This window comes from Perognathus longimembris, chromosome 5 (assembly GCF_023159225.1).
Source record: "Perognathus longimembris pacificus isolate PPM17 chromosome 5, ASM2315922v1, whole genome shotgun sequence".
NCBI lineage: Eukaryota > Metazoa > Chordata > Mammalia > Rodentia > Heteromyidae > Perognathus > Perognathus longimembris.
In genome coordinates, this window is record NC_063165.1 from 11,691,987 (window position 1) to 11,713,302 (window position 21,316).

At 42.5% G+C, this 21,316-nt stretch overlaps 1 protein-coding gene across 1 annotated transcript; it reads left to right on the forward strand.

The window, feature by feature from the left end:
- The first annotated feature begins 11,118 nt into the window (after positions 1–11,118).
- On the forward strand, positions 11,119–20,369 carry Adamts1 (ADAM metallopeptidase with thrombospondin type 1 motif 1). Its single transcript, XM_048346363.1, has 9 exons — positions 11,119–12,362; positions 13,909–14,255; positions 14,597–14,729; positions 15,113–15,280; positions 15,687–15,973; positions 16,216–16,402; positions 16,503–16,678; positions 18,262–18,437; positions 18,560–20,369. The coding sequence occupies exons 1-9, from the start codon at positions 11,684–11,686 to the stop codon at positions 19,257–19,259; spliced, it is 2,853 nt and encodes a 950-aa protein (XP_048202320.1). The 5' UTR covers positions 11,119–11,683; the 3' UTR covers positions 19,260–20,369.
- Positions 20,370–21,316: the final 947 nt, after the last annotated feature.

A 21,316-nucleotide genomic window follows, 5' to 3' on the forward strand; every position in this document is an offset into this window, starting at 1 on the left:
ACTCACGGCAATATAACAAGATTTCCAAGCCAAAGGATAAGGAGAACTCAGAAAAATACACCAATATTGTTAAATGGTTAACATGATCTTTAAGAAATGGAGTCATTTACCCAAGAGAAAGCTAGCTAAAATCAATCTTCAGTTTTAACCTTGGCTACTACCCAGAGGAGGCAATCATCAGATCTACAGTACCCCAAACAGATGGAAGTAATTGTAACAACAGAAAGAGATATGTGTGATAAAGGAAGGAAATGTCTTTCTGATTTTGAAAGCTATTTAAGTTGTTGAAAGTTCAACAGTGCTTTTTGTTTTTAGCAAATAAAGAAAATAGTGTTCTTAATTGCATAGCCTCGATTTTCCTGAGATTATCACCTTGTATGTTTGCATTCTTCAACGCTATGTCTATTTCTTAACATTTTTAGACTTCACATAAATAGAATGTTCTGCAAACATATTCGGCAATATAATTTCATTTGCTCATAGTTGTGTTTAAATGAGCTAGCCTCAAAATTACCTTGTTTTCTGGTAACACAGGATACTTAAGTGCAGTTTTTCTGACTCTGGGTTGTCACTGCTTTTAGATCTTGTCAGCATATTGCATGTGTGTATACACTCAATACCATGAATATGCCCATTATGTTTATTTCTGTGTATGTACATGTGTGCACACAGCTATTTCTCAATATTGACAAGGATTTCATTCTAGAACCCCACTCAGATAGCAATATCGGTCAGTAGTGAAATCCATTGCATAACCCTCTCAAGTCTTTGCACATAATCTATGAACATCCTTTCATATATTTTTAGATCATATCCAGATTATTTATGATATGTATTGAACATTAATATGAGGCAAATAGCTTTATGCTGTATGGCTCAAGGAACAGTGAGAAGAAAAGAGCTGCACATGTTTAGTACAGATGCAATAAGTTTGAAAAATATTTTCCATACAATGGAACACTTCTCAGCAATAGGAAGGGAAGAACAGCAAGATTAATTAACCCTAAACAGATTTTACTAAGGGGAAAAAGCCAAATCCAAAATATATTGCTGATTCTATGTATATGATATATGTCACAGAAAAGACAAGATTATCAAGATGTATACTTGTTGTGATTCTAACAAGAAACAGAAACAATAAGCTCATATGGCGACACATCAGAGAAAATTCATTCTGAAAATTGACTAAAGCTGTAATGGAAGCAAAGAACTCCCACAATTCATGTCGCCTGCAAAGGTGGACAGCCAGAAAACCCAATGTGAGAGTCCATCAAAGAAAAAGCCTTTAGATCTAGATGCACACATATTTGTTTATATATGATGACAATGGTGGTACAATTTAGTGAAGGACACTGGTCTTTTTCAACATGAAGCTTGGTGTTTCCTTCTATTATATCATTTCAGTTTCCCTAAATTTTATGTCCATCTAGGTTGCTATTTTACAGCAGGCCTTGGAAAATTCTGAGCCATTTACTCTTCAGGTGTTATTTATAATCTGTTCACTTCTTCAGCTGTTTCTGGCTTCTAGCTAAAAATGTCCTGCTTTACTCTGCCCTATAAGTGTATGTTTCTTATTGCTTTGTTCTGTTTTAATTTTCCCCTTTTCCCCCATTTCCTTTCCTTCTGCTGATTCTGATTCTGTTTCCTCTACTATTTACATATTTTCAGCTGATATTGAGTTTGAACTCAGGACTTCAGCTTACTTGTTCAATTGGTACTCTACCACTTGACACTGTCCTCCAGCCTTGATTTTTGCTGTTTTTTTGGAGATGAAGTTTCAATGACCATTCTGATTGTGCTGGCTTTGAACTGTGATGCTCAGACTGCAGAATAGCTAGAAGACATGAGCAGCAAGTGGCAAGCTCTTTCTTCATTTAGAGTTTCAGTGCAGATAATTTATATTGTCCTGCTTTCTAGTTCTCAGTCTACTGTGGACTGAAACTGGTTAAATTGAGTACATTTCTAATATTAGTTGTTTTAATTTTTAGCTCCACAATATCCATTTGTTGCTTGTGATGAATTCTATTTTTTATATAGGAGAGAAAATTCTCTTGAAGAAAATCATCACTTTTTTGCTCACTTTCATATATATTACTCTATTTACTTGAGTATGTTTGCTATTATAATTGGGTTGTTGAAGTCATTGTTTAGCCATCTGTGAACTGATTCTGTTAGGTGATCTTTTTTTTCCCTCCTTAAAAAGAGAAAAATGAGGGGGCTGGGGATATAGCCTAGTGGCAAGAGTGCCTGCCTCATATACATGAGGCCCTGGGTTCAATTCCCCAGCACCATATATACGGAAAATGGCCAGAAGTGGTGCTGTGGCTCAAGTGGCAGAGTGCTAGCCTTGAGCAAAACAAAGCCAGGGACAGTGCTCAGGCCCTGAGTCTAAGCCCCAGGACTGGCCAAAAAAAAAAAAAAAAAAAAAAAGAGAGAGAGAGAGAAAGGAGCTCTCAAAAGGAGTTCTTGCTTCTTTAAATGCACTAAAATTTGATTCTGCATCTAAAGGCACTGTGTTTAAAAGAAAATAGAGCTAGATGAGGAGTCACATGCCTACAGTCTCAGTATTGTAGAGGCTGAGGCAGGAGAATTGCAAGAGCCAAGCAAGCTATCCTGAGCTATATAGCAAGACCTTGTCTAAAGGAATAAGGTCTATTTTATTGGTCAAATAGGGTGGCATTTCCTCTCTTCTACAATAAAGTCAAGGGAGAAGTTGATTATGACAATCCAGACAAAAATAAATTTTGATCAGGAAAAGATTTGTACTCATTTCATCTGGTATTACTTTCCTCTCTGGAAAGATTTATCATTCATTATTGTCAGCCTTTCTTCTAGAAAGTTATTGGTTTCTAAATTTTTCCAGCCCAGCCTTCCAGAGCTCAGGAATAGTATCCTAAGAGAAAAGTAGTAGGAAAATATTTGGCACTCTTCCAGACTTTAGCTCTTTTCTGGCTTCCAAACAGCTCTAAGAAATCTTGCTTATTTCTCTTCTAACCAAGAGACTCTCTTCAGCAAATCACTATTGCAGACCCACTCTCAGCTAAACCACTCAACTAAGACCTTCTTTTCCCTCTCAGGAATGAAATTTCTATAGCTAGAACATAGTCCCATGTAAGATTATTTGTCTTAGTAAAATGGAAATCTGTGATGTCTTCTTCTAGTCATATCCTTATCAAAGTTGCTCATATTCACTTCTGTTATTATCCAAGCTTACCTTCTACAAGAGTGTCATAAGCTCCTCTCTCCTGACGTATATACTATAAAGCATAGTTCAGGTTCACAGAAGAAATTACTCAGATTTTAATTTCAGTGTCATTGCTTTACAGATATATGCAAATGCTAGCTGTTTTCCTTATATATGTCTCTCAAGCCTACGTTTCACATCTCCCTACTAATTTAAGTCTTCTTTGGTATCTTTCACCAAAATTTTACATCCATGGAAAATTGATGTATGTCTTATGAGACTTAGTACTTTTTATTTCCAGAATAGTTGAAAGCATCATACTTCATTTTATTTCATTTTCTAAATTTTTATCGATGTAGTCCAAAATGCAAATTGATTTTGAATATAACTTTCTTAGAGAAAAGCTTGCTGTATTTTTCCTGTTCCCAATTAGTAATGAACTATTTCATGTTTTCATTAGTATAGGCAAGTTAGGTTATACTATATAGAGAAGGAGGACCGTATGCATACACAGTAACTAAATTGTCTAAACTATGGTAAGACTTTCATTTGGGCAATTGAGCTCTTCATTTCCAAGATTTGTTGCTAAAATTTTTCAGGTTTCAATCTCTATCAAATTCATTTCTTATAACTTGCATCCTTCTTCGGTTCATTTATTTATATTATGTTCTTGTTCATTGGTACTTTTTCTGTTGTTTGTCCAATAACTTTTGGAATCCATCTAGCTTTTTCACATCTGTTCCTTTATTTTTCACTATTCTGACCATTGTTTTATTGGGCTCATCATTTAGACTTTCTTTCTCTTCGTTCTCACTAAACTCCAACGATGGTGCTGTGGGTTTGTGAAGGCAACTTGTTCAGATTTTAGAATTCTTAGGGACTGTGAAATCAAGAGTCTTAAGTTACAAAATCTAAAGGAAAGTTGTTGTTTTATTCTTTCCTACATATAGTACCAAAGTTCAAGGCACGCTATCTTATCCTTTCCCACTTGTAATCTCAGCTATATGGGAGACAAAAGTGAGAGGACCATGATCCAAATGCTTATGATGAAGTCTCTGAAGCCGTCAATGGTCACTTTCAATGAATAGTACATTCTTTTTATCATTCCTGGGGCTTGAACTCTGGGCCTGAGCACTGTCTCTGAGCTCCATTTTTTGCTCAAGGCTAGTGCTCTACCACTGTAAGCCACCATGCCACTTTCTCCTTTTTCTATGATTAATTGGAGACAATAGTCTCAAGGACTTTCCTTCTGGAACTGGCTTCAAACCGTGGTCCTCAGATCTTAGCCTCCTGATTAGCTAGGATGACAGGACTGAGCCACCACACATGGCTTGAGTAAGACCCCTATAAGCTAGAAAAATGTGTGCACTTGTTTTCACTAACATAGGTGTGTGTAAAATGTTAAGAAGGAATGAAAAAACAGCATAACACAATCTTAAATTTTAATACAGAAATTATTAAAAAGTCATATTATCATTGTTAAGGGCAGCTTATCTTCATTGTGAACTCATTGGGTTCTCATGGAATTAATTTTCTACTGCTTTTAAAATCTTCACATTAATTTTTAATCCCAGAAAAGTATTGCTTCTCATTATGGCACCTGATTTAAGGCACATCATGGACAACTAACCTATATATATCATCCATTCTCCTTTTTCTATTGATTGATCTACTCCTATGCAGTCTTTATTCCTTGCAGCTATGCTTCAATTCAGGGCTTGTTCTTATCCTCATTTTACACAAAAGGAGTCTGAGGCTTTGGTGTCATAGTAGATTTCCTAAAGGTACAAATTAAGGAGGTGTCAAAGTAAGAATATCAGAATTCAAATGTGGGTGTATCTCTCTTGCATTCCAAATGATATAAATATGCTAGTGCAGAAAGACCCTGGTTTGTAGCTCCCTCTCCCTAGCTCACAAGCAGAAAAACATCTGCAACACTAAAGCCTTCTAGACCTTAGATTAGGCAACAAGCATCTTAATCCATTGGCCTCTGAGAGCTGGGTAAAGATAAATTTCTGGAGGAGAGAAGGAGAGTAGGAAGCATAAGCTAGATATTTGAACATACCCAAATGTGAGTGATTCTGCAATAACAAAATTTGTAGTAGTCCTACTGGACTACGAATATTCAACAGAATAAAACCCCTAATAATTCACAATTCAGCTATTCTACTGAGTAATAGGAAGAGCAGTATGGTACACTCATAAATCTTTCTGATTACACAGAGGCTTGAAAATCATCCATATGGATTATGTCATGGACAAAAATCACTATCAAAATGTTGGGGAATGTAGCCTCTGCTTAAATATTTGTATGGTGAAGGTTTAAAATACACACATAAACAGACACATGCAGAAGCACACACATACAGCTTTAGCTACAGGTGATTTGCATTTGTTCTTCTAGAAGCTGAGATCTAAAGAATTAGTATTCTTTTTTTTTCTGGGCAGAAAAGTCTGAGTGACCCCATCTCTAATTCACCAGCAAAAAACTAAGCTTGATGGTGTATCTCAAGTGGTAGAATGCCAGCTCAGCAAGTGCAAGACCAAATCAAACAGCTAATCAGCAAATTTGTAAGATGAGTGGAGGGGGGGAAAATGCAGTAGAAAAAAAATAGCTTAAAATTTCTCATTCTGTGGTCTCATGTGCCTCCTGTTGACTAAAATGTTCTATATCAAGTTCCAGTTCAAGATAAATGTTAGTATTACAATTAAATCATAAGACAATCTCTGAGAATATAAGTTTGAAATTGCATGACACTGGGAAACCACTTGCATTTACGATTAACATTGTAATAAGTACGTACTCTTAAAGACTTGCTTTAAATTTTATCTTCTGTCACCACCTGGTGGTTTAACCTGTTTGTTTTCTTTTCCACACTCATTTTTCTGCAAAATTTTGGTGTTTTTATAAGCTATAATTTCAGAAAAATCCGTGAACCTCAATACTGATGGCTCAATGTGCTAAATAAATATATTATACACAATAAATATCTGTGGAAAAGGTGATTTTTTTTTCAAATCTGTTTGTGTCCACAGCTTTTTTTTTTTTTTTTTTTGGCCAGTCCTGGGCCTTGGACTCAGGGCCTGAGCAATGTCCCTGGCTTCTTTTTGCTCAAGGCTAGCACTCTGCCACTTGAACCACAGCGCCGCTTCTGGCCGTTTTCTGCATATGTGGTGCTGGGGAATCAAACCTAGGGCCTCGTGTATCGGAGGCAGGCACTCTTGCCACTAGGCTATATCCCCAGCCCCTGTGTCCACAGCTTTTAAAAACAGTTTTGAAGTGCCTTGAGTTCTCAAATGTGAGAAATAAGTGTCCCAAAGTAGTTTTCTTTTTAGAAAATGTAGTTGATTTTTAATGTGGCTAACAGAGCCACAAGATTAAAAACTAGTTGGCTAGTAATTTGATAAAGTATTTTATTATTCTTTCAATAATGTAAATACATTTAATATTACAATATTTTAGAAAAAAGTTGAAATATTTTATTTTATCCAAAATAGGAAAAATTTGATAAAAGTCCGTAACATGTGACCAAAAAGCTGTAAAAGATACAAATTTCTGACCTGTTAAGAAAAAAAGTCACACATCATTTGTTGTAGACCATCGCCACCTTGTGGCTAAGAAAGGGCTACTAAAGCCTGAGAATTTCTTAAGGTGGAAATTTTTTATTACTAGAAAATGTCTTTTGACAATCAAACGAGATCGAATAATTGTAAATGACATCATTCCTATGTCTGGCAATGTATTTCTATACCAGATGTTTAGGAGGATTGTGCCAGGAGATATTTACTTTAAAAATATGTTCAAGGTCATTTGCCAGGCCACTTTTGTAATACCTCATTTTTACTCTGATCTACTTCCCAAGATTTCACACAATTTTGGGCACATTAACCCTTCTGAGGTTCAGTTGTCCTCTGATTTTTTAAAAGAGAAATCAGTTAGCAAGCCATCTTCCTCTTCATTCTCAAAATGCATAACATTGTAGGCCTAGACTTTGTCCAAATGCAATTAATTCACGATCACTTTTCATTCTTCAAGATTTGGTAGCATTGTTTTCCAGTCAATAACTTCTTTTAAAACAGATGTTATCTGTTAATTTTCTCAAGTATTATTCAATAAAATATGTATAGGTTCGGTATTATTTTCTGAATATATGTTCCTTTATCAAACAGCTTTCCCATTTTTAACTGGTAAATCCCACAGTATGAAAACATGAATAAATGCCTCCTTGTGGTTATGAAGTACATGCATTGGTAATTTCTATAGACATCATTTACACCTGTGTGTTGGTAGCTTTCCTCACACCATGGCTACTTGCTGTTTACTCACTTTGGTACAGGCCACATGGGAATTAAGAAGTGCATTTTGTCTATAACATATGAGCCAGTGAAACAATCATAAACACACAAAGTGTAAAGAAAAGGGAACACTTTAGGGTTTGTTTTTTTATCCCCTCCAAAGCCTTTTCTTTTCTTTTTTTCTTTTTTGTTTTTCAGGAAGTCCCTCAGTTCAGAGAGGATAAGAATGCTTTTCAAAGGTCAAACTTCATTGCAAGAGGAACTTTAAATCAACTGCTTTAACTCTTGTTAGATCATCTCTACAAATAACTACAAAAATGATCAAAGCTTATAAGCTGAGTATATTATGATTAATGCTTGTATAAGCCCATGTGTGTTCTATAAAAAAAAGCAAACCAGAAATATAGTGAATAACGGTCAGGCCCACATGTGGTCTTCAGAGTATAAAACTTTTATAAAGATGAGAATACAAAACTTACTACAGGGAATGAATGTCAATGTTACTTTTATTAGTAATTTCTACGCTCTTGCTTCTTTAATCAAATATTTTATTTTTTCCAATTCCCATTTTGCTTACAAATACATACCTCCCTGCTATAGGTATGCTTTTTGTGTGATCCCACAAACACCTAAAGAATACTGGTCTTAAAAAATTTGGTAAATGGATTAGATGTTCTGAGTGTGGAGTTTTCAGCTTAGTAATTGGCAACTGCTACATCCATGTGTCTGCTGAAATGATTAAAAAAAAGAATCATTTCCCAGAACTACAGGTGCACAACAGATTGGAGTCATTATGCAAAAGAACAGAAATCTGGAGAGAAACCCAGAGAATAAAAAAAGCCATGTTCCTGGCAACTCTTTTCTCTTTAACTCATTGTTTTTTTAGCTCTGTTTGTATATACAACATGAAATATGAAAAAAAAATTATAGTGGATTTGAAATAACCCATTCAAGATTGGAAATGTATGCCTGAAATTAAATAAACATCCAATGAAAACACAGTGGATGGAGGCAGGAATTGACTGAAGGTCAAACTTGCATTCAATTATTTTGAAGCCTGAAGTTTATGCAGAGGAGTTGGTAGACTGGAATATATTACATGATTTTTGTTTTGTTTTCTTTTGTTTGTGTAGGTAACACATTCTGTGTTGCTGAGCTTCCCTTCCTGCCTCAATTTAAAGGAATGAAGTCGGTGGGGATCTTGTAAAGCTCTCAGTGCCTGGGCCTCCTGACCTATCCGAAATCTCCCTCTCAATGATGCTGAAGCCTAAATGCTGCTCACCAAATGTTGTTTTCTGAGAGAGCTCTCTTTTAAGGAAGAGGTTTGAATTATCAGCCCATGATCAATCTGTAAGCCTAACATGATTTTTTTTTCAAATGTTCTTGGAAGATTCTACAGTTACTGTGAACTAGGAAGAGAGTGAATTAAATCAAATCATTAAAAAAAAAGGATGCTGCAATGCTAAACAACAACAACAAAAACCTACTGTGCCAAAAGAAGCAAATTGTATCTGTCAACCAAACTAGGGAGTAGTAACACTCAGCTGTTTGGGAAAGGCCATTTGTCAAGCAAAGAGGATTTCTCCTCTTTTCTCACAGGTAGGGAGTTAGTGCAGATAACATAGGAAGCCAAGCAGTTGGGGCTGCTGCTTGAGTGTGGATATCTATTCTGAATTTGATGGCTGAATGAGCTGAGGGAGAGAAGGAAGGCAGACATACAAAGTTGGGATTTTCCATGGTGGGAGAGTGAAACAGCAAAGAAAAGAACAATGAGAGAGAGAGAGAGAAAGAGAGAGAGACAGACAGACAGACAGAGACAGAGACACAGAGAGAGACAGAGGAGAGAGGAGAGAGATACTAATAGGTCGCGGTGATGATCCACTTTTACGAGCGTTCTGGGGGATACAAAATTACATTTATAACAATACCCACTCTCCGAGGATAGGATCACCCAGGGGAGTTAAGTGGTTTGGAGAATGAAGTGGTTTTCTTTCTTTCTCTTTTCTCCTTGCTATGCTTTCCCAAATGATCTTTCTGCAAAAGAGGGATGCAAAGATTTTTTTTTTTTTCCAGTAGGCAAAGTAGAACCGAGGGAACAGGTATTAGAAAGTCTCTCGGAAGATAAGGTTTGGAAGAAGGACGCCTGAGACCAAGGGTTTTCGGGGGCCCTTTCTCACTGAGGCTGACTGAAGTTTAGGAAGATGTGGGGCGGAGCCGAGGGTCCAGACGTCCTGGAGTCAATCAGGGGACGTGATGGATGGGGGTGGGGCGGCGAGACGTTGTTGCAAGCGGGGCTCGGAAGTGGGAGTGGGGAGAGGGAGCCGCCGGGGGTCTGCCCCGGACTTGGGAGGTCTTTCTCACCATTGTCCCATTCCGGCTCTCCCCCTGTGCGCGCATTGAGAAGCATTTCCTTCCTCTGGCTCAGGGAGCCCCTCCCTCCTTTTGGATCACCAAGCCTCCCAGCTTTCCCTCCCCCCCATCCCCACCCCTTGGGGACTTGGGGATAGAAACACTCAGCCTTTGTCGCTTCCCTCACGCGGGTGCAGCCTTTTCCTTTCCTGGTAGGAAGAGGAGGGAGGGGTGGGAAGGAAAGCGAGTCGTCCTCGGGTCCCCACCCCTGCGATCGATCGCCGCGGGGCTCCTGCGAGGACAGTGGGCTCCCCGGACTTTCCATACCCCCCGCGGCCCCCCCCCCCCCCGACTCCCTTGGCCTGGGGCCTGCAGCAGCCACTGTGTGAAATCTCAGACTGGGCGTGAGTCCCTCCCTTCTTCCTCCACCGGAGAGAGAACGCGCAATTCCCTTCCCCAGGCTCCAGGGAATTGAACTCTGTCCCATATCACCCATGCCGGAAAAGTGAACCTAGGCCCTCCACAGAAGTCCCTGAGGGTGAGGGGTGGGGTAGGGGTGAGGGGGGGGGAGGTGACCCCTGACCTCAGCGCCTAGGCATTTTTGAAATCCAGAGCCCCGGAAGCTTCCCTTGGGCCCCTCACTCAGAACGTTCCAGTGGATGCTTAGAAGCAATCGCGCCCGCACCCCCCCCCCACCAGCGCCCCGAGAAAAGTTGAGGGCAAAAGTTGGTTAAGCAAACTTCTGGAGACCAGAGCTGGGGAGGGAGACGAGAGGGGCTTGGTGGTATTTATCTATGGAAAAGGGCAGCTAGGGCTCCACTCCCAAAGAGAGGAGAGGTTTGGGGCTGGGGTAGGGGCACAGGGCTTGGGGTGGGGGGGGGGGCACAAGGGTAGCTTTGCGAAGAAACTCAAGGCTCCACTGGATTGCACAGAGGGACAGGGAAGAGCTTTCCGGCCCCGGAGGCGCGGCGGGAAGGCAAGCGTGTTCTAGCAGCCGGGCCGGGGAGAAGCTCAGCGGAAGGGACAACCTGCTCCTCCTCCCCCTGCTCCCCTCAGCAGTGCAAAGGGCTGGTCAACCGCGCCCCTCCTGCGTCTTCGGCCTCCCCTTCCACCGCTCGTGGCTGCGCTCCAGCGCGGGGGCCGCCCCCTCCCCCGCCGTGGCCCGCGGCGCTGAGAGCGGTTTAGCACCGACTGAGCTCAGGGGGCGGCGTCTCGGAGGCTGGGAAGGCGGCCAAGAGGGAGGAGGGGCTTCGCGTGGGTCTATAAAGGGGCGGCCTGGGCTCCCCGGTCCTTGCACTCGCTGGCAAAGCAGCTCGGAGCCAGGTGCTATTTGCAAAGCCTTGAGAGCACAGCCCGGTGGGAAGGGGAAAAAGGCATAATAACAACAATAATAATAATAGTAATTTCCCCCAAAGCCCCCAAACCCTCCTGACAGCGAGCAACTCCGTGATCCAGGCGGGGGACGACGAGTGGAGGCAGGCCTTTGAACTTCCAGTTAATCCCCAGCCACCCCTCTCCATCCCAAAGGCGCCCCCGAAACGCATCGTGTTCGCGCAACAGCCACGGGACAGCGCGCCTTCCCCGGGCGGTGTCTCCAACTCCGCTCTCCGAGGAAAAACTTCCCGCAGCGCCGTCTTCTAAGCGACTCTGGAAGCTTCGGTGGTCGCCGGTTCTGCTCTCAATTATCGTTATTTTAATTGAATTTCTTTTTAGCAGTAATCGTTAACTTGAAAGATCCAGAACAACAAAATAAGCTCTCCCTCGCTCAGCGCGCGGCGCGTCCCGGCGGCTCCAGCGCAGCCAGCGACCTCGGTGGGGTCTCGAGGGAAGTTTGGTGACGACGTGGAGCCCACCATGCCGGTGCCACGATCTCGGAGCTCCCGGCCTGCATCCTCCACGGGGCTCGGGATGCTGCTGCTGCTGCTCGCAGCGGCCGCCGGGCTGCTGTCCGTGCCGGGCGCTCACGGGCGCCCCACCGAGGAGGACGAAGAGTTGGTGCTCCCTACGCTGGAGCGCGCCCGCGGACCGGGGACCACGCGCCTCCTCCTGGATGCCTTTGGTCAGCCACTGCACCTGAAGCTGCATCCAGATCACGGTTTCTTGGCGCCTGGCTTCACACTCCAGACCGTAGGGCGCAGACCCGAGCCCGAGACGCAGCGTCTGGAGCCCGCCGGCGACCTGGCACACTGCTTCTACTCGGGCACGGTGAATGGAGACCCCAACTCAGCCGCCGCCCTTAGCCTCTGTGAAGGGGTTCGCGGCGCCTTTTACCTGCGGGGCGAGGAGTTCTTCATCCAGCCCGCTCCCGCTCCGGCCAGCGAGCGCCTCGCCCCCCGCGCGCCCGGGGAGGAGCCGCCCGCGCCGCCCCAGTTTCATCTCCTACGCCGGCGGCGGCGGGGAGGCGGCGGCGCCAAATGCGGAGTCGTGGACGAAGATCCCCTGCCCGCCAGGGGCTCAGCACCGGAGGGCGACGAGCCTGAGACCCAGGGGCTCCAAAGAGACCCGGATCCCGAACGAGAGGGACAGCCCACAGGTAGACGCGTAACCCTCCCTTGGCTCTCCATTCATCCCCATTCTCTATCGCCTTTGATTTGAGGGGTACATCCAGGCTCTCCATCAGACTAGGCCTGAGACCAGACAGAATGGAGACCTGGCGTGAAAGAAAATAGTTTAGAGTGCGATCAAGTCGGTTAGAGAACTCTTAACCCCATTTGCCTAAAGAATGAATAAATAACCAAGAAAGGACAGGTCAGTGGTTTTCCGCAGACTAAGCCGAAGCGATTTGACTATGAACACGTCTGTAACTCTAATCCGTAACCTTCAGTGGAGTGTGAGAATGTGGTTTTGCTGCTTCTTCTAGCCACTTTTTTTTTTCTTTTTGCGTGTGCGGATTGGCGGGATGGCAGCTTCCCGCTGGCTTTCGTGAGGGCTGTGTACGCACGCAGCCAGCGCACAGCAGAGGGCGGGGATGGAGAGGGCGGGCAAGGGATGGTGATCCCAGGGGCAGCTGTCCTGCAGGCTTCTGCCCCCTTCCCCCCATTAAAAGGCCTGGCGGCCGAAGGGGCCCCTCGCTGGACCCACCCTGCTTGGGAGGTCTTTGCTGCACGCGCCCCGCCTCCGGGTTTGCGCTCCCTCTCGCGGCCATCATTCTGCTCTCAAGCATGCTTGAGTGTGGGCCACGGCTGACTCTTCCTGCTACGCCTTTCCCTGACTCTATACTACGGTCCTTACTGTCCAGATTATTATTTTTTGTAAGTCACAATAGTGTCATTTTTCCTGCTTTTCCTTCCTCACTTGTCTTGTTTTAGAATACCCTCCCCCCTCCCTTTCTCCTTGCTGATAGTTGGGTCATCACAAGTTCTCGGGGGGGGGGGGGGGAGGGGGGGATGGGTCTCAGCGAGTAGTCAGAATTTTCCCAAATAGTCAGCAGTGGTTCAAGGCAGGAACTTGTTTCCCTGGGCCAGTGGGAGTGGGATCATGAGCTGCTGGGCAGAGTGGGTGGTCCTCCTGCCGGGAACTGGCCAGAGCAAAAGAGCCCCTGGGACCCCTGGAATGAGAGCTGAGCAAGGCAGGCTGAGATTCCTGCAGGCCCCGCCCCTTGGCAGTAGCCAGGCCCAGCCCTATGCCTTCCACGTGGAGCCTGATGATCTCATTCAGGACTTAAGTCCTGGCTTGAAGAGTGAAAGAGTGACTCTGGGCGCTCTGCCTGATGCTGCCCTTCCTCCAACTTTTTTTTTTTTTTTTACTACGGCTAGAGTGCACAATGCCTTGTTCAGACTGTAGGGTTTCAAAGGGGACAGAAGAAATCCTTGCTTGCTTACACACACACACACAGAAAACCTGATCTCTCCAGCACAATTTTAGAAATTTAAAACAAAACACAAAACTTTTTAAATAACAGTTTGTTTTTACTTAAAAGACAAATGGAAATTTTGTTATAGTTTTTTTCTTCTGTCTGTTATATTTTGCTCGTATTGGCATTGACTGATTAGGATTCTTTTAAATCATCTGGAAAGGTCACCATTCTTGGGTTGACTGTCCACACTGAGCACATGGTCTTTTTCTGTGTTTCTTTACAGGAACTGGAAGCATAAGAAAGAAACGATTTGTGTCGAGCCCTCGCTATGTAGAAACCATGCTGGTGGCAGACCAGTCAATGGCAGAGTTCCACGGCAGCGGCCTGAAGCACTACCTTCTCACCTTGTTCTCGGTGGCAGCCAGGCTATACAAACACCCCAGCATCCGCAATTCCATCAGCCTAGTGGTGGTGAAGATTTTGGTTATCTATGAAGAACAGAAGGGGCCAGAAGTGACTTCCAATGCTGCCCTCACCCTGCGCAACTTCTGCAACTGGCAGAAACAGCACAACCCACCCAGTGACAGATACGCTGAGCATTATGACACAGCCATTCTTTTCACCAGACAGGTGAGTGCCCAGATGATGCTAATGACCACGTTATCCTGAGTCAGCATTGTAGCCAACACATGGCTGAAAGACATTTCACTATCTTCTCACATTTTTTTTCGACGTGGCTAGTATGGTCTACCTTATATTGACAGTAATTTTAGGATCTCAAATCGCACAGTTCTCTTCTTATAAGAATTAAGTGGGGAAACAAACCTCATGATTAAAGTCACATATAACCTTTCCAGTGTTATCATCATGAATGTACCTGCTGCAAAACAGATGAACACACAAGCCTGCTAAAAAGTTCTATCTATGGGTTAATATGGTCATTAATGTAGATTTACCTTTGCTCTTTGTAGGATCTATGTGGGGCCCAGACATGTGACACTCTAGGGATGGCCGATGTTGGAACTGTGTGTGATCCCAGCAGAAGCTGCTCTGTCATAGAAGATGATGGTTTACAAGCTGCCTTTACCACAGCCCACGAATTAGGTAAGTTGGTTTCAGCGTATAAACTCTACCCACTTCATGAGTTCAACCTGATGAAACAATATTTACGTTTGATAGGAAGACTCTACAAGTTATAGTAATCTTTTATGTACCAGTCGTCTTAGAATTTATAGCAATTTTTTTCACTATTTCACACTGTCTCCTTTATTAGGAAAAGAACAAAAAGAGTAAGTGCAAAGAATGGTGGGAAACTCACATGTTTCCATGTACTCTGTGAGAAGTAGCCATTGTCTCCAAAATGGATGGTCTCCTGAATATATTTCCACTTGTAGAAATATCACTGGGAGACAAACGGGTCCTGTCTAGCAGGAAAATATGTGCTGCCAATTACCTCTATTTTAATGTGAGTTTGGATTGGTTCCTAGGCCATGTGTTCAACATGCCACATGATGATGCCAAGCAGTGTGCCAGCCTGAATGGAGTGAACCAGAATTCCCACATGATGGCATCGATGCTTTCCAATTTGGACCGTAGCCAGCCTTGGTCTCCCTGCAGTGCCTACATGATCACCTCATTTTTGGATAATGGTCACGGTAAGATGATGGTGCTACTCTTTCTAGATGGCCACCCATCATTCATAGATGGGGTTTGAAGAGGTTTTTTTGGTGGTTTCTTTCAAAATTACTTTCTTCTATCAAGATTATAAATATTCAGAACTAGTTCCCAATAAAAAATTGTACCACTACTTAAGTGGCCCTCAAAATCCACTCATTCCTAGTTTGAACAGAGCAATAACATCCTCCTATTATTAATGGAGACATAGTCTATTAAGTATAATATCTTAATCATCTAAATCCCCCTGGCATTTCCTTCACATCCATAGTTTTCAGATTGCTATAATTTACCTTATGGACAAATTCTTCATAATACCATGATCTATCTATCCTTTACGCACTGTCATCATCGACATATTAACATTGGTTGGCATTTTCTTTGCAGGGGAATGTTTGATGGACAAGCCCCAGAACCCCATCCAGCTTCCATCTGATCTCCCTGGCACCCTCTATGATGCCAACCGTCAGTGTCAGTTTACGTTTGGGGAGGAGTCCAAACACTGCCCAGATGAAGCCAGCACATGCACCACTCTGTGGTGTACTGGTACCTCTGGTGGAATGCTTGTGTGCCAAACCAAACACTTTCCCTGGGCAGATGGCACCACCTGTGAAGAAGGGAAATGGTGTGTGAACGGCAAGTGTGTGAACAAGACTGACAAGAAGCATTTTGATGTGAGTTTTTTCTCAACTAAAACACATTTGCATTCCGTTAAAATTCAGAATTCAAAAGGGCAAAGTAATGCTAAAAAATGTCTTGCTGTTAAAGATCACCCCCCATTTGTGTCCTCTAGCCAAAATGCAAACTAGCTTAATTTTAGAATTGTCTTTCCCCCAAACATTATTTTTTCTCTTTTTTTGCCCCTAAAAGATCTCACTAGAGAATTCTAACATGGATGATTTGTTTCCCCATTTAGACTCCTGTTCATGGAAGCTGGGGGCTATGGGGGCCTTGGGGAGACTGCTCAAGAACCTGTGGCGGAGGAGTTCAGTATACCATGAGGGAATGTGACAACCCGGTCCCAAAGAACGGAGGGAAGTACTGTGAAGGCAAGCGAGTGCGCTACAGGTCGTGTAACATCCAGGACTGTCCAGATAATAATGGTGAGTAGCAGTGAATCTCAGCTTGGAGAGATGGGGTGAAGGAGATGAGCCCACAGTACATGGTCAAAGTTGGAAACTAATGTCATTGTTCTCTTTCCAGGAAAAACCTTCAGAGAAGAACAATGTGAAGAACACAATGAATTTTCCAAAGCCTCTTTTGGAAGTGGGCCAGCTGTGGAGTGGACGCCCAAGTATGCTGGCGTCTCACCAAAGGACAGGTGCAAGCTCATCTGTCAAGCCAAAGGCATTGGCTACTTCTTTGTTTTACAGCCCAAGGTAGGGACTGTCTCATGTTGTTTGCCTAAGAGCCAAGAACTTGGCTTCTTAGCTTTTGATACCTTTTGACTTCCTCTCTCCTTGTGTTCCACTTTGAATTTGGACTTTTATGCCTTAGCAACTGTGTGCTTCTGATTATAAAGGGAGCCAAAATCTAGCACTTAAGATTCTTTTTTTTTTTTCTTTGCCAGTCCTGGGCCTTGGACTCAGGGCCTGAGCACTGTCCCTGGCTTTTTTTTTGCTCAACTAGCACTCTGCCACTTGAGCCACTTCTGGCCGTTTTCTATATGTGTGGTGCTGGGGAATCGAACCCAGGTCTTCATGTATACAAGTCAAGTCAAGCACCCTTGCCACTAGGCCATATTCCCAGCCCCAAACACTTAAGATTCTTGCAATTACTTAGCATTATTTCTTTCTGTGTGTGTATACATACATACATACACACACACACACACACACACACACACACATACATATGCCTTTTTGAGAAATGCTTATCTGCACAACAAGGTTTTATACATAACTCAGGGTTAGATAAATTATATATTAACACAGCCATCAGTGATTTTTGGAAAACAGTGTAAGCATAGTCCAAAGTACTCGTTACTGGACAACTAGGAGTAGCATGTTTAAATGTACTTAGGAAAATGGAAGTTTCGGCATGCATATTAAACAAAAAGAATTGCCAGGTACTGGTAGCTCATGCCTGTAATCCTAGCTACTCAGGAGGCTGAGATCTGAGGATTGTCGTTCAGAGCCAGCCCAGGCAGGAAAGTCCATGAGACTCTTATCTCCAATTAACCACCAGAAAACTAGAAGTAATGCTGTGGCTCAAGTGATAGAGCATTAGCCAGCATTAGCCTTAAGTTGAAGAGATCAGGGACAGAGCCCAGGCCCAGAGTTCAAGCCCCACAACTGACAAAAAAAAAAAAAAAAGCATTATTCCTTTGCTGTTTTATAGGATGACAAACCTTGCTCTAAGGAAATTAGATTGGATTGAAATTATGATGTGTTACTGCATTGTAGCGTATGAAACCAACCCCAAATTGCAGATTCAGCATTCAGCAAATGATATATGGAATCCTTTTATTTTTAATCTTAGTGTTGGTCCTGGGGCTAAAACCTCAGGGCCTGCGTACTCTCCCTGAGCTTTTTTGTTCAAAGCTAGTACTCTAGCACTTTGAGCCATAGCTCCACTTCTGGTTTTCTGGTGGTTAATTGGAGGTAAGAGTCTCAAAGACTTTCCTGCATGGACTGGCTTTGAACTGTGACCCTCAGAGCTCAGCATCCTGAGTAGCTAGGACTACAAGCATGAGCCACCAGAACCCAGCTTACGGAGCACCTTTTATTGCATGATTTTATTATAGGTGCTGAGGGTATAGAAATAATCCAGTTGGCAATCCATTCTTTTATTGATCTTGGCTTTTCAGGTAGTTATACATTCAAAGTAACAGTTGTATATGCCATGTGCAGAGAAAAATCACTTTCATTAGCATGGTCAGGAATAGAGAAAAACGTTCATAATCACCGAGACATCCTAGCCTTTCTTCTAATTAACATCCAGATTCATGTTCTCTTTGCAGGTTGTGGATGGCACTCCATGTAGTCCAGATTCCACTTCTGTCTGCGTTCAAGGCCAGTGTGTAAAGGCTGGTTGTGATCGCATCATAGACTCCAAAAAGAAGTTTGATAAATGTGGTATTTGTGGAGGAAATGGATCTACATGCAAGAAAATAACTGGCTCTGTTACTAGTGCAAAGTAAGTTTATTTTTTCATTTTAAGCCATATATTTGAGAGTCCCTATAATTCAGTATATCATTTTAGAAGGCTGGGTACAAATTGCACTAAAAAACCTTTCTTATTTTTTTCTTTCCTCATAGGCCTGGGTATCATGACATTGTCACAATTCCAGCTGGAGCCACAAACATTGAAGTAAAACAGCGAACCCAAAGAGGATCCAGAAACAATGGCAGCTTTCTTGCCATTAAAGCCGCTGATGGCACATATATCCTGAATGGCGACTTCACTTTGTCAACTCTAGAGCAAGACATTACTTACAAAGGCATTGTCTTAAGGTACAGTGGTTCCTCCGCAGCCTTGGAAAGAATTCGCAGCTTTAGCCCACTCAAAGAGCCCTTAACCATCCAAGTTCTGACAGTGGGCAATGCCCTTCGACCCAAAATTAAGTACACCTACTTTGTGAAGAAGAAGAAGGAATCATTCAATGCCATCCCAACTTTTTCAGAATGGGTCATTGAGGAGTGGGGTGAATGTTCTAAGTCTTGTGGGTTGGGTTGGCAGAGAAGACTAGTCGAATGCCGAGACATTAATGGGCAACCTGCTTCTGAGTGTGCAAAGGAAGTGAAGCCAGCCAGCACCAGACCTTGCGCGGACCTGCCTTGCCCTCACTGGCAGGTGGGCGAATGGTCACCATGTTCCAAAACTTGTGGGAAGGGTTACAAAAAGAGAACCCTGAAGTGTCTGTCCCATGATGGGGGGGTGCTGTCCCATGAGAGCTGTGATCCTTTAAAGAAACCTAAACATTACATCGACTTCTGCACAATTGCAGAATGCAGTTAGGTAATGTCAGTCTGGAGGGAGAGTCAGTGAGGAAGGGCAGATGCACAGAAATCCGGAATGCCAGAGGGATATCATTTATCTTGCCTGTAACCAATGAGGTCTATCAACTTGGTGGGAGTATGGAGGAGATAAGAAATAGATCAGAAGAATATTCAGCCGTTGCCAGTTTGATAGTAGTTAACAAGCATTATTAGCCTCTGAGCAACAATACAGCATGATAAAGGCTCCAGAACATGATTATCAGTTTTTCTGTTACATCCATTACCAAAATAGTTGTTAAATATGAGTCTGACATGTTGTAAACCCTGTTTTCTGATACTGATTGAATGCTCTGGGATAAGAAAAGCAGACAAAAGAGAAATTTTCCTTGAAGATATGGCTTACTTTACCTCCCAAACAATATGGGGAGAACAGTTCCAATAGGAACTTTGATTGCCACTGAATATGGCTGTTAGGCTCATAGAACATTTATACTTTTTTTTTTCTGTCAAGAATGAGAGTTCTGACTGTTGAAAGAAAGGCCTAGCTCTGTGAAACAGCTCACAGTCCCTTACTTTTTTGTCACCATCTCAGTCTTTGTGTAATACATTTTGAGAAAGGAACAATTCAAATATTGGTTGATGTGCATCAAGTCTACAAAGGCGCAAATCAGCAGCAGAATGCTAGGTGCTGGGAAAAGTAAAGGAGATACAGTCATCGTGGTACCTCCCAACTAGACTTTCCTCCTTATGTAAGCCTACGTAGGAAACGTGGATATGAAAAAAATAATAATTTATGTTACAAGAAAGTCAGTAGGATCACACTGAAAAGATGCAATGCCAGAATTAGAATGGGGCATGTAGAACAGGGTCCCATGGGTTCACAGACATTGACATCACTCATCGTTCCATGAGGAGCCTGCTAAGGGGTGGCAGGACTTTCCCTAGCAGCGGGTCCAACAGTCACATCCTGGCGAATGTCTGTTCACCTCTTCTACTGAGAGAGACTATGACTTTGTCCATGTGTACATAGTAAAAACATGTTTCTGTAAATTGTATGTACTTTGTAAGTATTGGTTTGTGTGTTCCTTCTGGGAAGGACTATAATTTGTAATAAATGCCTATAATAACATATTTATTTTTATACATTTATTTCTAATGATAAAAACTTTTAAGTTAATGTCACTTTTGTAAAAGTGCATATAAAAATAGAGTATTTATGCAATATATGTTACTAGGAATAATAAAAGAACACTTTTGAATGTCTGTGTCTGTTTCCTGAAGTGAAAAATTAACTTCTTGGGGCTAGGAAATCTGATATACAAGCATTGAATCAGGATTGTTTGGAAGTAAGGTTTAGTTCTAATGAAATATGTTACCTGTATTCTTGATTTGTGGAAGTGCTCATAGAAAATGAATTAGTGGTATCTTTAGTGATAAGATTGTTACTAATGTATCCCATAATATACACCAGTGGTTGGCAAATGTTTTTGTAAAGATCCAGATAGTAAAATATTTATGGCTTAGTGGGATGTTTTATCTTTGTCACAACTTCCTAACAGTGCATATGCAGCCATAATTACTATGTAAATGGATGGGCATGACAATGTTCTAATAAAATTATTTACAAAAGCAAGTGGTGGACCAAATATGTTCTATGGGCTGTTTGCCAATCCCTGATGTATATCATCTATTAAATGGGGGGAAAAAGTTGGCTCTGATGCAGTTTGTATTTTTGTTTCTTCCTCAGTCCCATCACATAGCTAAAATGATGTGAAAAGTATTTAAGTTATTGGGTAGTAAATGAGGCCTCATAAATCTCATTTGGGGTGCAATGTGAGCCAACTTTCCAAATATTTCGCTTTCTTACTGAGAATATCTGAGGTGTTTGATGGGAAAAACACAGACCTCTATGGGTAGATGGTTATGAGTCACATTTTTTAGAAGTCATTGAGATCCCATTTAGTATTGAACAGATGATTCAGACTGCTACTGAAATACCTACACTGCTCTCAGGAAGTAGTCTATTTACTAGAAGACAGATTATGTGGTTAGCCACTGACATTTCCAACTTTCTAT

What these genes read in the sequence shown, in the direction of transcription:
- Adamts1 (XM_048346363.1), top strand. Translation starts at nt 11,684, where the DNA reads ATGCCGGTGCCACGATCTCGGAGCTCCCGGCCTGCATCCTCCACGGGG. An exon ending in ACGAGAGGGACAGCCCACAG is followed by an intron (nt 12,363 to 13,908) that starts GTAGACGCGTAA and finishes GTTTCTTTACAG; the next exon opens with GAACTGGAAGCATAAGAAAG. An exon ending in ATTTTTGGATAATGGTCACG is followed by an intron (nt 15,281 to 15,686) that starts GTAAGATGATGG and finishes TTTTCTTTGCAG; the next exon opens with GGGAATGTTTGATGGACAAG.